Source organism: Ananas comosus, linkage group 10, assembly GCF_001540865.1.
Source record: "Ananas comosus cultivar F153 linkage group 10, ASM154086v1, whole genome shotgun sequence".
Taxonomy (NCBI): Eukaryota; Viridiplantae; Streptophyta; class Magnoliopsida; order Poales; family Bromeliaceae; genus Ananas; species Ananas comosus.
Window position 1 is genome coordinate 6839366 of NC_033630.1, and position 11694 is coordinate 6851059.

Here is an 11694-nt window from a genome sequence, read left to right on the forward strand (position 1 = left end):
AATTGAGTGATTTTTCTAGAATTGAGTGGTCCCCTCTAGAGTAATAATATAAATCCGAAGGTTAGAAATGATTAAAGGAATTGATAGAAAAATTCCCACACTAGTTAGTATTGTTGGTTTTTGATCTAATGGCCAAAAGGCTAGATTAAAGGATGAGTATGCCAGCTCAATACATAGGTGTATAAATATAGAATATATAGTAATTTAGTGCTACTCGCTAGTCTTTGTTGACTCGGATGATAAATAAATAATCTTAATTTGATTTGAACATACTTCATAGACGAATTACATCGTTTGGTTTTTATTTAGATTATTGAACTTTAATTTAGGGTAAACTACACTTTGGTTCTCAAACTATATATGAAATGCGTGATATTTTGGTTCTTAAATTTTAATTTGTTATAATTTTTAGTTCAAACTTTTTGATTTATTGTAATTAAGTTCTATAACTTAGTCTAGTTGGCTGCATATTGATAAATTATTATTGTAAAAGTGGTGCCGCAGTGTTGTAGTTACTCTTTATTCATAGTTCCTCATAGTTCGAGCACCAAAAGTGTAATTTAATAACTCTTTATTCATTTAATTAAGTTACCAAACTTCATTTTTGTTTTAATGAGGTTCTCTTGTTAGATTTTCTAAAGTTTTTGAAACAAACAAGTGATAATTAATTCAATTGTCAAATCATCTCTTAGAGATGATCAAAATGCCGATTCAATTATTATTAAATAAAATAATTCAATTCAATTAATTGTTGAATACTATTTTGAGACAATACAATAGTTGTAAATCATCACTACTTGCTAGTTGAATTTACTGCCCCTTCTTTACTTCATCTAAAAAGTTAAATAAAAAGTTAAAAAAGTTTCATGACCTACGGGCATTAGTTTTGCAGAAAATATTTTAGAAACTAATTAATTTTCTGTCTAGAAAAGTACTTTTTTCGTCTATTTGATTCTTAGAAAAAGTAGTTTTTCTAAATTTTCTTCTTTAGAGTTCATAGAAGAGTAATATTTTTATTTTCCGAATTTTTAATCAGAAAAACAAATTAAAACTGTGAAAAAAAATTTTCATCAAAATATTTTTTTTGAAAATAATTTTCACACTTTTCTGAGAACCCAAACACCCTTCAAATGAAATTTCAGGAAATGATAGGTGGCCAAAAATGTATTAAAAGTGTACACAATTGATTTGTACATGTATACGATATACTTAAATGCATACGTATGCGTGCATTATTTAATTTAATTCGTCTCTCCCTCCTTCCTGTCTCCCATACTTACTATACTTTGAATAGGTATAAATAGATTCAAATTCTAATATTTTTTCAATTTATTTAATTTCCGTGTAAACACGGTGGAATTGACCTATTATAATAATAAAGATACATCATATGTTATGCAGATATACACTTGTGGATGCTTGTGTTATTCAGTTAATTACTCTCTCCATCTCCCTATCTCCCAAACTTATTATACTTTCAATAGGTATAAGTAGAACCAAATTCTAATATATTTTTTTTGTCTTATTTCATTTGCGTGTGAAAATGGTACGTACAATTACTTGTTATATATAATAATAAAGATACATTGTATATATGTCATACATATATACACTTATGTAAGCGTGCATGTATTATTTAATCAGAGCTGTTACCGATGCCCAAGATAACCTACAATTAATGTTCTTGATATATCGGCAACATCATTATTAAACATGAAACACTATATTTTAAATCTTAAACATTATTATTAAACTGCAAAAGCCGTAATTATAATCTAAATCTTAAACTCTATAAATCCACATATGTGCTAACACATCAACAACAATATTTTAAAATATATCTAAGTGGGAGATCCAAATCATTTCTCTTATTTAACTATTCTCTCCCTTTTCCTCTCCCATTCTTCTTATCTCCAAACCAATTTTAAAATTTGACTTAGTTGACTTTGAATAATTAAGTATAAGTTGAACCAAATTCTAATGTTTTTCGTCCTATTTCATTTTTGTCCTAGCATGGTGGAATCGAGTTGCTATAATAATAAAGCTATAATGATAAGAAGATGCTAATGCCACGTCTTCATAAGTGATATAATAAGTTATAAGAGATTTTGTGTAATGACAAGTCGTATAAGTAATACAAGTCAACAAGAAAGCTTATAATTTAATTTGTTTTTTGGTTAAAATGTAAGGAAACCCCACAACCATATTGATCATAAATCCTAATAATAATAATTAGGTTTAAACATTTTGAGCTGATGACTTGGATCTACGAGTTATTACTACTAGTAGATTGAGGTGTTATATTGAGTTTTAGAGATATTTTACTAGCCAAAAATATGTGATGAGTCTCACATCGAATGATGATCTTGATTTGCATTTGCGTTTGTGATTGGGCTTATGAGGACATTAGGACAGTCAAGTATGTATTTGTGATTGGACCGACGAGAACGTTAGGGACATTGCCTTTAGTATTACCCAATAAAATCCGAGTACTTATACAATTCTACTTAGACTGGAAACCATCTGCTTAGTTTGGTAATAGTAGGTCTTTCCATTTGATACATACTATTGAAAAAGAGCTGCTTTTGTAAAAATGGATTTGGTATTGCCTAAACTACAGTAGTAGGAGCCATAATTGAACCACATATATCTTCTACATTAAAAGGCATTATAAATATTGATTAGTCTTCAGATAAAAGTCTATTCTTTATAAGGGAAAAAAAAAAAAACTTTGAGGAAAATTTTTTGGAATCTCTTTTAGTCATATAATTATGCATCAATTAACCATAGTTATATATTCCAAACAGAGTATATGATATAATTGTGATAATTCAAATTTAAGTTAAGATTAACTGTGAATCATGTAGTAGAATAAAGTTACAACTAATTATTAAATTAGTCACTCCACATAATAAAGAACAAACCTATCCTCCTCTTCTGATAGAAAATTTTTTCAGAATTAACCGAAGATATCTTTTATAGAAATTTTTTTTCAAAATTAACGGTAGAAATCGGAATTCGATGCATACTCCAACTGCTCTCTTCTTTTTTCTTTTTTCTTTTCTTTCGGATAAATATAAATAAAGTAGGATTGACCCGATAATTTTATCTATATCTACATTAATCCATATTCAAATCTGATTCAATTAGTAGTAAATGAATCATATATTATATATTGTAATATTGTAGACACCAGACGAAGCAGTGGTTTATTAAAAACAATCAATATGTTTCTTAAATCAATCTGTTTATGAGAAAAGGTCAAGAGAGAGGCTTTGATTTTCGTTTCAACAATTATGATAATACGAGTTGCACATGCGAATTCCAATTAATTGGCCAACAAATTGGTCATCGTCATTTCAATATAATCAAACCCTATGATTTGCTAAATACTATTTATTTGAGAGCTTAATTAATTCCCTCCTTTCGCCGTACATCTTATATGTAATGAATATGTCAAATGTAGAGACTAATTAGAACCAGGGGCGGAGCCATTGAGGGGCCCACAGTGGCCATGGCCCTCCCTAGCTTTAAAATTATATAAAAGTCCTTTGTAATAAAAATTAAAATATTATAATTTTTAATTTTAGGGGGCCAAATTAAATTTTTTAATAAAATTTGTGTCTCAATAATTTTTTTCAAATTTTTTGGTCCTTTTCCTTCAACTCTTACCGTCTTGTTCCTCTTTGAGCATATTGCCATTTGTTGCTACTAATAACTGATTAGTAAATCTGACAAATTTTTTTTTCTTATTATCCGAGGTTGAATTATTTTTCTATCAAATCTAAATCTTGGCCCCCCCCGAATTTTAATTCTGGCTTCGTCCCTGATTAGAGCTCACAGTCCAATTAGATTCTTAATTAAACTCTATTTATGTTTTAATAAAACTAAATCTCATCTTATATCCTAATTAAAGTAGAATTTGACTTTAATTTTAAATAAATTTGACTTTAATTTAAATAACTATAAATTTAAACCGAAATCTAACAATAGATTTTCTCACTAATCCGTTAAACAACAATTAATATTTGTGAAACTACCTCTTCTATTTACGATCTATTCGTATCTATTTATTTAGGATTAACTCAACCTAGTTAAGAACTGAAATTTGCTTTTATCCTTTCAGACATTATACGAAAGCTTTTTCTTCAAAACTTTTTTAATCTTTTTAATAAGGGTAAAATATACAAAACTTTATGTAAATATTTGTTTTTTCACTTCCTCCACTCGCTTTCAAAAATCTATATATTTTATCTTCTCAAAATTTCAAGTTGATGGATTTAAACGCCCTTTGTCAGAGTTCAATCACTACTATTCCGCCTATTTTTTATAATTTATAATGAAGATACCCATAAGTGCATGTTTGGTTTGCCCCATTTTCATCCTGAAAGCGGAATCGAAATGGACGAATCCGTTTGTGCATATTTGATATGAAAAATTTACATTCCGATTCCGACTCCCGGTGAATGGGAATCCTCTCAATTACCACTTTTTCCGCTTCGTCCTAGGAGACTGAATTGGAAATTGAATCCGGGCGGAGTGAACTTGTTCGGATTAAATTTAACTTTTTTAATTTTATTTTTTAATTAAAACGTAAGTTTAAGTTTAAAATTATATTTTTTAAATTTTAATTTTAATTTAAACTTAAATTAAAAATTAAAATTCAATCAAGTATTTCGAATCTAATTTATAAATTTGAATTCAAATTTAATTTTAATTTAAATCTAAAGTTTTCTTCAAATTTTATTTAAAATTAAAATTAAATTTATGGATTCAAATTGAAATTTAAATGATAACTTTAAGTTTGAATTTGAATAAATCAAAATTTAGTTTAATATTTTGAATTATCCGTTCAATTTCAAATTTTAATTTAAAAAATATATATATTTAAAATTTTAACATCATTTTAAAATTTTGACGTAAATTTTTAATATTTAATTTTTAATTTGAATTTAAATTAATACATTATAAAAATAAAATTGGCATATTAATTTGATTATATTTCTGATATCTTTTTGAACTAAACACCGATAATAAAAATGGTTCATTACCATTCTGTTACAGGTGGCGAACCAAACGGAATGAGATAATGAATCATTCCAATTCCGTTTCTAGCTTATTCTCATTCCGATTTCTATACCGATTCCGACTGCAAACCAAACAAACCGTAAAATTGTTAGAAATGCATAAAAAAATTTATTTTTTTTCTTAACAAATAAAGAAAATTTAGTCATCTTAGAAAGTAAAAAACATGGATATTTATAAGGGAAGGTTTTTTTATTTTAGCCAATAAATAAAGTTTTAAGGGTACAAAGCATTCTCCAAATGCATAAATAAATAAAGTTTTTAAGGGTACAAGGCATTCTCCAAATACATAATAAGAGCAGCTGAAGGCGTGCACAACTAATTTGATGCGTCCACTTTTACACACACATACATTGAAAATAAAATAAATAAAATAAAATAAAACACATATAAGATAACTATCTGCATATATCGACCATCATTTTCAATTTTCCTCAAGCACGGATTATTTAGAAGATCAATCTGGGGCGGAAAATATGAAAGCATCAAGCTCGGCCGGTGCTCTGCAAAAAACGCCCAAACTCACCTGCATGATGTGGAATCATTGAATCCTTTCTTCGACATACTTGCGGTCTCGTATGAAACCAATAGTAAAATTCGGGATGTGGCGAACCCTCGTGCGCCAGTCATTGCTGTGGTCGCCTTCTCCTCCTCCTCCTCCTCCTCCTCGAAGCAACTCAATAAGTTCCTCTGCTGGACGGTTAATGCATAAATGCTGAAGGGTGGTAAGGTACTCGATACCGTGGGGCAGCTCCTTTAGCTCGGGGCAACACTTTAGGTCTAGCATATTCAGGCTTGCCATTGCTCCTCTTTCTATTTCCACCTGACTGAGCTTCGGGGTAAATGCTATTACCAATGTCTTTAGCTTCGGGAATGATGTTGCTTGGAAGTGCAACTTCATGCCGTCATATGCCTCATAAAGTTCAAGAAACATCAATGACGGCAGTTCTTGCAAGTAAGGAAAAGTGTCTTCATCCAATTTTGCATATGAAAGTCTTAATATGGTTAGGTTTGTTAGAGACCCAAAGGACGTGGCAAGCTCAGGGAGTGAGTTTTTGTCTAATTTACCCTCCAGATCTAATTCTTGAATTGGTAGAGGAAGGCGCAGGGTGCCCAACTGCTGTAATTCTTGCCCATCTTCACTCCAAATAAGTAAATCGCTAAGATGGTTCATTTTTGTGATACTATTCCACAAGTCTGCACAGTGATGGGTTCTTACGCTCTTTATCCCAAATGTCCGCAACTCTGTCAAAGCTTCTACATTCCGCACAATCTTCCTAGTTGCACTAATAGTTGCCAAACTCTGCAAGCCCTTCAAGCGCCATATTCCCACCGGTCCCTTGATGTTCTTACCCAAATTGTCGGACAAAAATAGATGTCTCAACTTTTGAAGTTCTGTTATTCCTTTTGGCAGCTTTTCTATTTCACTTCCAAATGTATCTAATATTTGCAGATTTCGTAGCTTCCCGATTGATCTTGGAAGCTCCTTAATTTTTGGATCTCGCAAGCATAGATAATGCAGGTTGAATAGGTTACAGATCTCACTCGGTAGTTTCTCGATTAGCGTTCCTTGTAGTTCCAAGACACGTAAAAATTTTGATGATCTTAAGACCGACTTTAGTAAATCATAGCTCATGGAATTGTTGAAAACAAGTACTGAACGCAAATGAGATTTGTCTTCAGTACGATAATTAGGTATATTGCTTAGGATTGACAAGCGGCGTGCTTTGTATCCCTGCAATATTGTCCTTGAATGCTCGTAAACTATGCAAAAGCTTAACTCCTTTGACTCCGAAAGAGCGAGGACTCGAATGATGTCATGCATTCGATATGCACAAACTCTACCAATTTCGTTCCACTCAGCCTCTTGTAGTAGGCAGCGATGAACAAGTTCGCTAAGGTAGTCCTCGGCCACTTCCTCCATCGTTATTCCTCTTTCTTCAATGAACCCTTCGGCCACCCAAAGCCTTATAAGCTTGTTATGTCTAATTTGATAATCTTCCGGAAAGTTGGAACAATATAAGAAGCAATTTCGAAGGTAATGGGGAAGATCGTCCAAACTAAGTTTCAAAATGTCATGTACTTTTCCATGGAGCTTCGATTCGTTGTTAGTTAGATACCACTCAAGATCTTTGTAAACCTTCTCCCATTCAGAACTGGTTTGTTCTCGAAATGATAAGAGACAGGCTATAGACACGATAGCAAGGGGCAAGCCACCGCACTTCTCGACAATTTTTTTAGCACATTGTTCTAAAGGTGGTGGGCAAATCTTGTTTGCACTTTTCCAAAATGCGTTTTTACAAAACAAATCCCATGAATCATCTATCTCCAGTGGCTTTAGCTCAAACATATGGTTCTCGTTTGCTAATAGAGCTACATCGTGAATCCTTGTTGTGAGAACTATTCTACTCTTGCTATTACTATTCAGAAGTGCATTCTTTATATTGTCCAGTACATCAATACTCCAAACATCATCTAGAATAAGTACATAATTTTTACAGTGCAAGTAAGTGTGGATAGTCTCAACCAAGCTTCTACAATCCATGGTATCAATGTTGTCAGGTACTTCTCTTTTCTCAACTAAGCTTCTTTTATCCATGGTATCAATGTTGTTAGGTGCTTGTCTTTTCTCACGATCTTCCCTATAAAACTCTTTTAAAATCCGTCTAAGCAAATCATCAGTCTCATAACTTTGAGATACAGCAACCCAGGCACAAGCATCAAAGGTAGCTTTGATGATTTTGTACACATGAGTTACAAGAGTTGTCATCCCTAGACCACCCATCCCCAACACTGAGATTATCATGGGCTGTCGTTGCTGCTCATCCTCATCTTTCAACCATTTGAGCAACAAGTCCCTGTACTTGTCAATACCCACGATATCATCCTCCTCGACAAAATGTGCTAATTCTGCACGGCTCTTGCTACCGCCAACAGCTATTAGAGGTTTTGCTTCACTTTCCATTCCTCTTGTATCATATCGTGTCCTTCTCTCCATAATGTTTTGGAGATTAATTTTGATCTCTTTAAGTTTGCTGCTAAGGTCATCCCATGTTTTTATATTTCTGCACCTCTTGATTGCTCTGGGTAGAACCCCTCCTTGCTCCTCACCCAGCTTGTACGTGAACTCATCTATAATATCCTCAATGTCGAAAGCCAAGTCTCTTGTTTGTTTTATGAAGATTTTTGTGCTCTCATCCTTCTCTTTTAATCTTTCTGCAATCCGTAGGAAGGATAGCATGCTCTCAAGCTCATCCTTAATCTCACTTATATCCTTCATGAGTTCTTTCATTGTTGATATCCGTGTTCGTAACTGTGATGTTGCTGCTTTAGTTGCTTCACTAGCTAAGGCAGCACCAATATTGTGGAGTAATAAGCTTACCACAGCCTCCGCCATAGGCACTTCCTCTGAATTGAGCCTAAAATAAACAATCTTTTCAAATTACCATGTCCCTTCAAATGCACCACTAGCAAAAATGATTATCTTTTAACGCTCTTATGATTCAAGGCAATTTTCGTAAAAAATGTGTAATTGTCTCAAACGAAATAACTCTGTAGTGCACTAAACAAACATTTGTTAGAATCCTCAGTTAAAAAGAAGAAACACCATTAACAGTATTGTAGTCTGGAAGAATAAAAAGCAATAACTTGTTTGAGATTCAGTTTAACAAAATTTTGAGATGGAAGATTCATCATAACTAGTCATAATGAACTCGACCTGAATGTATATTTGTAGATCAAGTTGTGAAAAAGTCCTTTAGAGGAGAACGAAATCAATAAAGAGTAGGAAAGTAAATCAATCTGCTGCTAGCCAGTGAGTAGATGGTATCTTATTAAGCGTGATTGTAAATTATTTTACAATTAACAATTATAAATCGAGTTTCTTTTGAAGCCCTCTTNTAGATCAAGTTGTGAAAAAGTCCTTTAGAGGAGAAGTAAATTATTTTACAATTAACAATTATAAATCGAGTTTCTTTTGAAGCCCTCTTCTTGTTCATAATTAAGTTAATATATATCAGGACGATAAGTCATTTGAGCAAGAAACTATTAGTGCTTTTTCATATAGTTTTGTTTTGATAGTAATATAAGAACTTAAATTTAGACTCATGAAACTCCCGTATTTCTCTAATATGTTAAATTTTATTGCCTCGACATTCATAGTTTCATACCGCCTATTATCAGACCAGACTCTAAAAGTTCTATTTCAACTTTTGTGATTTGTATTGCAATTTGTAAAAGTTCTACATTACTAGTTTTGATATTAACTGATTTTTTTTTTCGAAATAATTATTATCTTTGTGAGTTCAGCAGGAATATTTCTTAAAGTGATCTTGATACTTTTTTTTTTGTTTTCGATGATGAGGCATTTAAATAAACGTCCTGTCTCGCTAAATATGATCTAGAATATTTGCATGGTTTAGGAACTGAAATTTCTTTATTGTCGTTATCATTTACCTAGTGATCGAATGGTCTCAAAATTGACAATTTAACAAATAAAACAAGACACTTTCTTCTCGTTTAACAGCAAAGAACCATTAGAATTAGTTGAGCATTTGATAATAAATAAAATCTTGTCAACTATCTAAATCAAGATCTACAGCCAAGATTGTGAATTTAAGATTATTTTTAATTATATGTTTAGAAGGTAGCTAATTTGACCTTTCGTATTATGCCCACTTGGCTAGCCAGAAAATAAATTTAAAAAAACCTCTTTTTCTAGAAAGTTTATGTATCATTTACCATCTTAAGATGGTATTGATCGTCAATTTAGGTACTCAATCATCAACAATAAAGTGAAAGTACTATATAATGTCAAACTATTCTAGCTCAATTATTATCGATCTCTTGTTATCTTGTTTCCAAAGATCAAGTGAATCCAAACAATATATTAAACAACAAAGACATACTATACTACTCTCTGTGACTTACAGAATGAACTAATTGATAGCAAAGAAAATAAAAATTAATAAAAAAGAATAAGTAGAAGAAGGTGCACAACTAACCACAGATCCAAAAAGGATTAGATTGAAGAGGGTGCTGGGACCTGCTCCAAAATAATTAATCTCACAAATTCTACTAGAGAAAATACTACAACCAAAGAAGCTCTTGAGAGAGAGAGAGAGAGAGAGAGAGAGAGAGAGAGAGAGAGAGAGAAGAGGTTGAAGAGTGAAAAGAAATAGAATGGGAATTGCAGAATAATTAAAGGTCGAATGGCCTTTAGCCACCAAGGAACGAACTTCTTCCCTCTTCGCTTTTGCCATCAGCATTCTGTGGCCGGTGGGTCTACCACCAGCAAAAGGTAAAATTCCTTATCCTCCTGCTGGCAACTTTTGATGGTGAGGTGAGGTGAGGTGTCGTTGAAGCCCACATTAACGGCGCAAAACAGATCCAAAAGAAAAGAACATACTGAGATTTACGTAGTTCAGCTACTGATCTACAATTCACGGACGAAAATAAAGTAAAATTTTATTAATATCAACGGTAGAATACAAAATTATTCTCAAAAAAATCCGAGATTCAAAATATACTCGATCGTGGTGCACCATTGCTTACGCTCTCAGTCAATATACTATATAAAATGCTAGGGACTCAATTGGAGTCGGATACAACATAACTAATTGAGTCCCAATTAGAGACAGATCATTAATGTTGTCACGGCCAATAAGCCTTAAATTAGTGAAAATAAAGACATATTAAGATAATTAAATTAAACTAGAAAATCACTTATAATAAATGCATATTATCTTGATCACGAGTATTATGGATGGTTTCTTAACTTTTACTAAATTTGAATGTTATTTTTTGATATATATTGACAACTTTTAATCGGAATATATCTTTGTAATTAGGGGTGGTTCGAAGGGTACTTACGAAATTAACCGTTTTTATTTTGTCATTTTGAATTCAAAAAGTCAAGCTCCGTCATAATTTCATCTTTATAATTTCATTTTCATTTTGCTGTTGTTAAATACAGCAGCAAAATATTATCGTTTGCAAATTATACAAAGTACAAAATTTTGTAAACCAGACGGTGGCCGGTAAAATGTACATCGCATTTTACTAACTTATAAATTGCACTTTATTATTCTACGGACTGCAAAGTATAACACTTTACTATTTTAATTAAAAGTAGTTCCTTACCATAAAGCAAAAAATTGTATAACATTTTAAACCACTAAACGATGAATTGATAATGCGAAGAAATATGCGTGACTTAATTGAGATTTACGGTGGTGTGTATTTTGCAAGAGAGCTTTCCAATGGTGGCTTTCATAGCCTTTTTCGATGCTCGGGCATTCGATTCGATACATACCATCATCGAGGTTCCTTCAATTGAGGTGCGTTACCCTAACTTTGCTAAAAGGAACTTATACGAAGATTAAGCACGAAGCGATGAGCTTCTCTGACCTTCCTAACCGTAAAGCTATATCCTCGAAACAAATGTTAGAAAACACGTGTCACGCCCGGGCTGCACAGTCCCCCGGGCACGCCGACAAATCCGCCGTATACAAGAGAATTTCTCCGGTATACGAAGTGTAGCTGAACTTGTATAAACATACAATACTACAAGCAGTAGTATAGAGCTGAAGTAAACTATAAACAAGCAGG

General features: G+C 32.3%; 1 protein-coding gene across 1 annotated transcript; it reads right to left on the reverse strand.

Moving 5' to 3' along the window:
• Window positions 5325-10350, reverse strand: LOC109716048 (disease resistance protein RPM1-like). Its single transcript, XM_020241327.1, has 2 exons — window positions 10089-10350; window positions 5325-8504 (listed from the first exon to the last, which is right to left on the reverse strand). Exon 2 carries the CDS (start codon window positions 8480-8482, stop codon window positions 5627-5629), a length of 2856 nt encoding a protein of 951 aa, XP_020096916.1. The 5' UTR covers window positions 8483-8504; window positions 10089-10350; the 3' UTR covers window positions 5325-5626.

What these genes read in the sequence shown, in the direction of transcription:
- LOC109716048 (XM_020241327.1), bottom strand. Translation starts at nt 8,482, where the DNA reads ATGGCGGAGGCTGTGGTAAGCTTATTACTCCACAATATTGGTGCTGCC.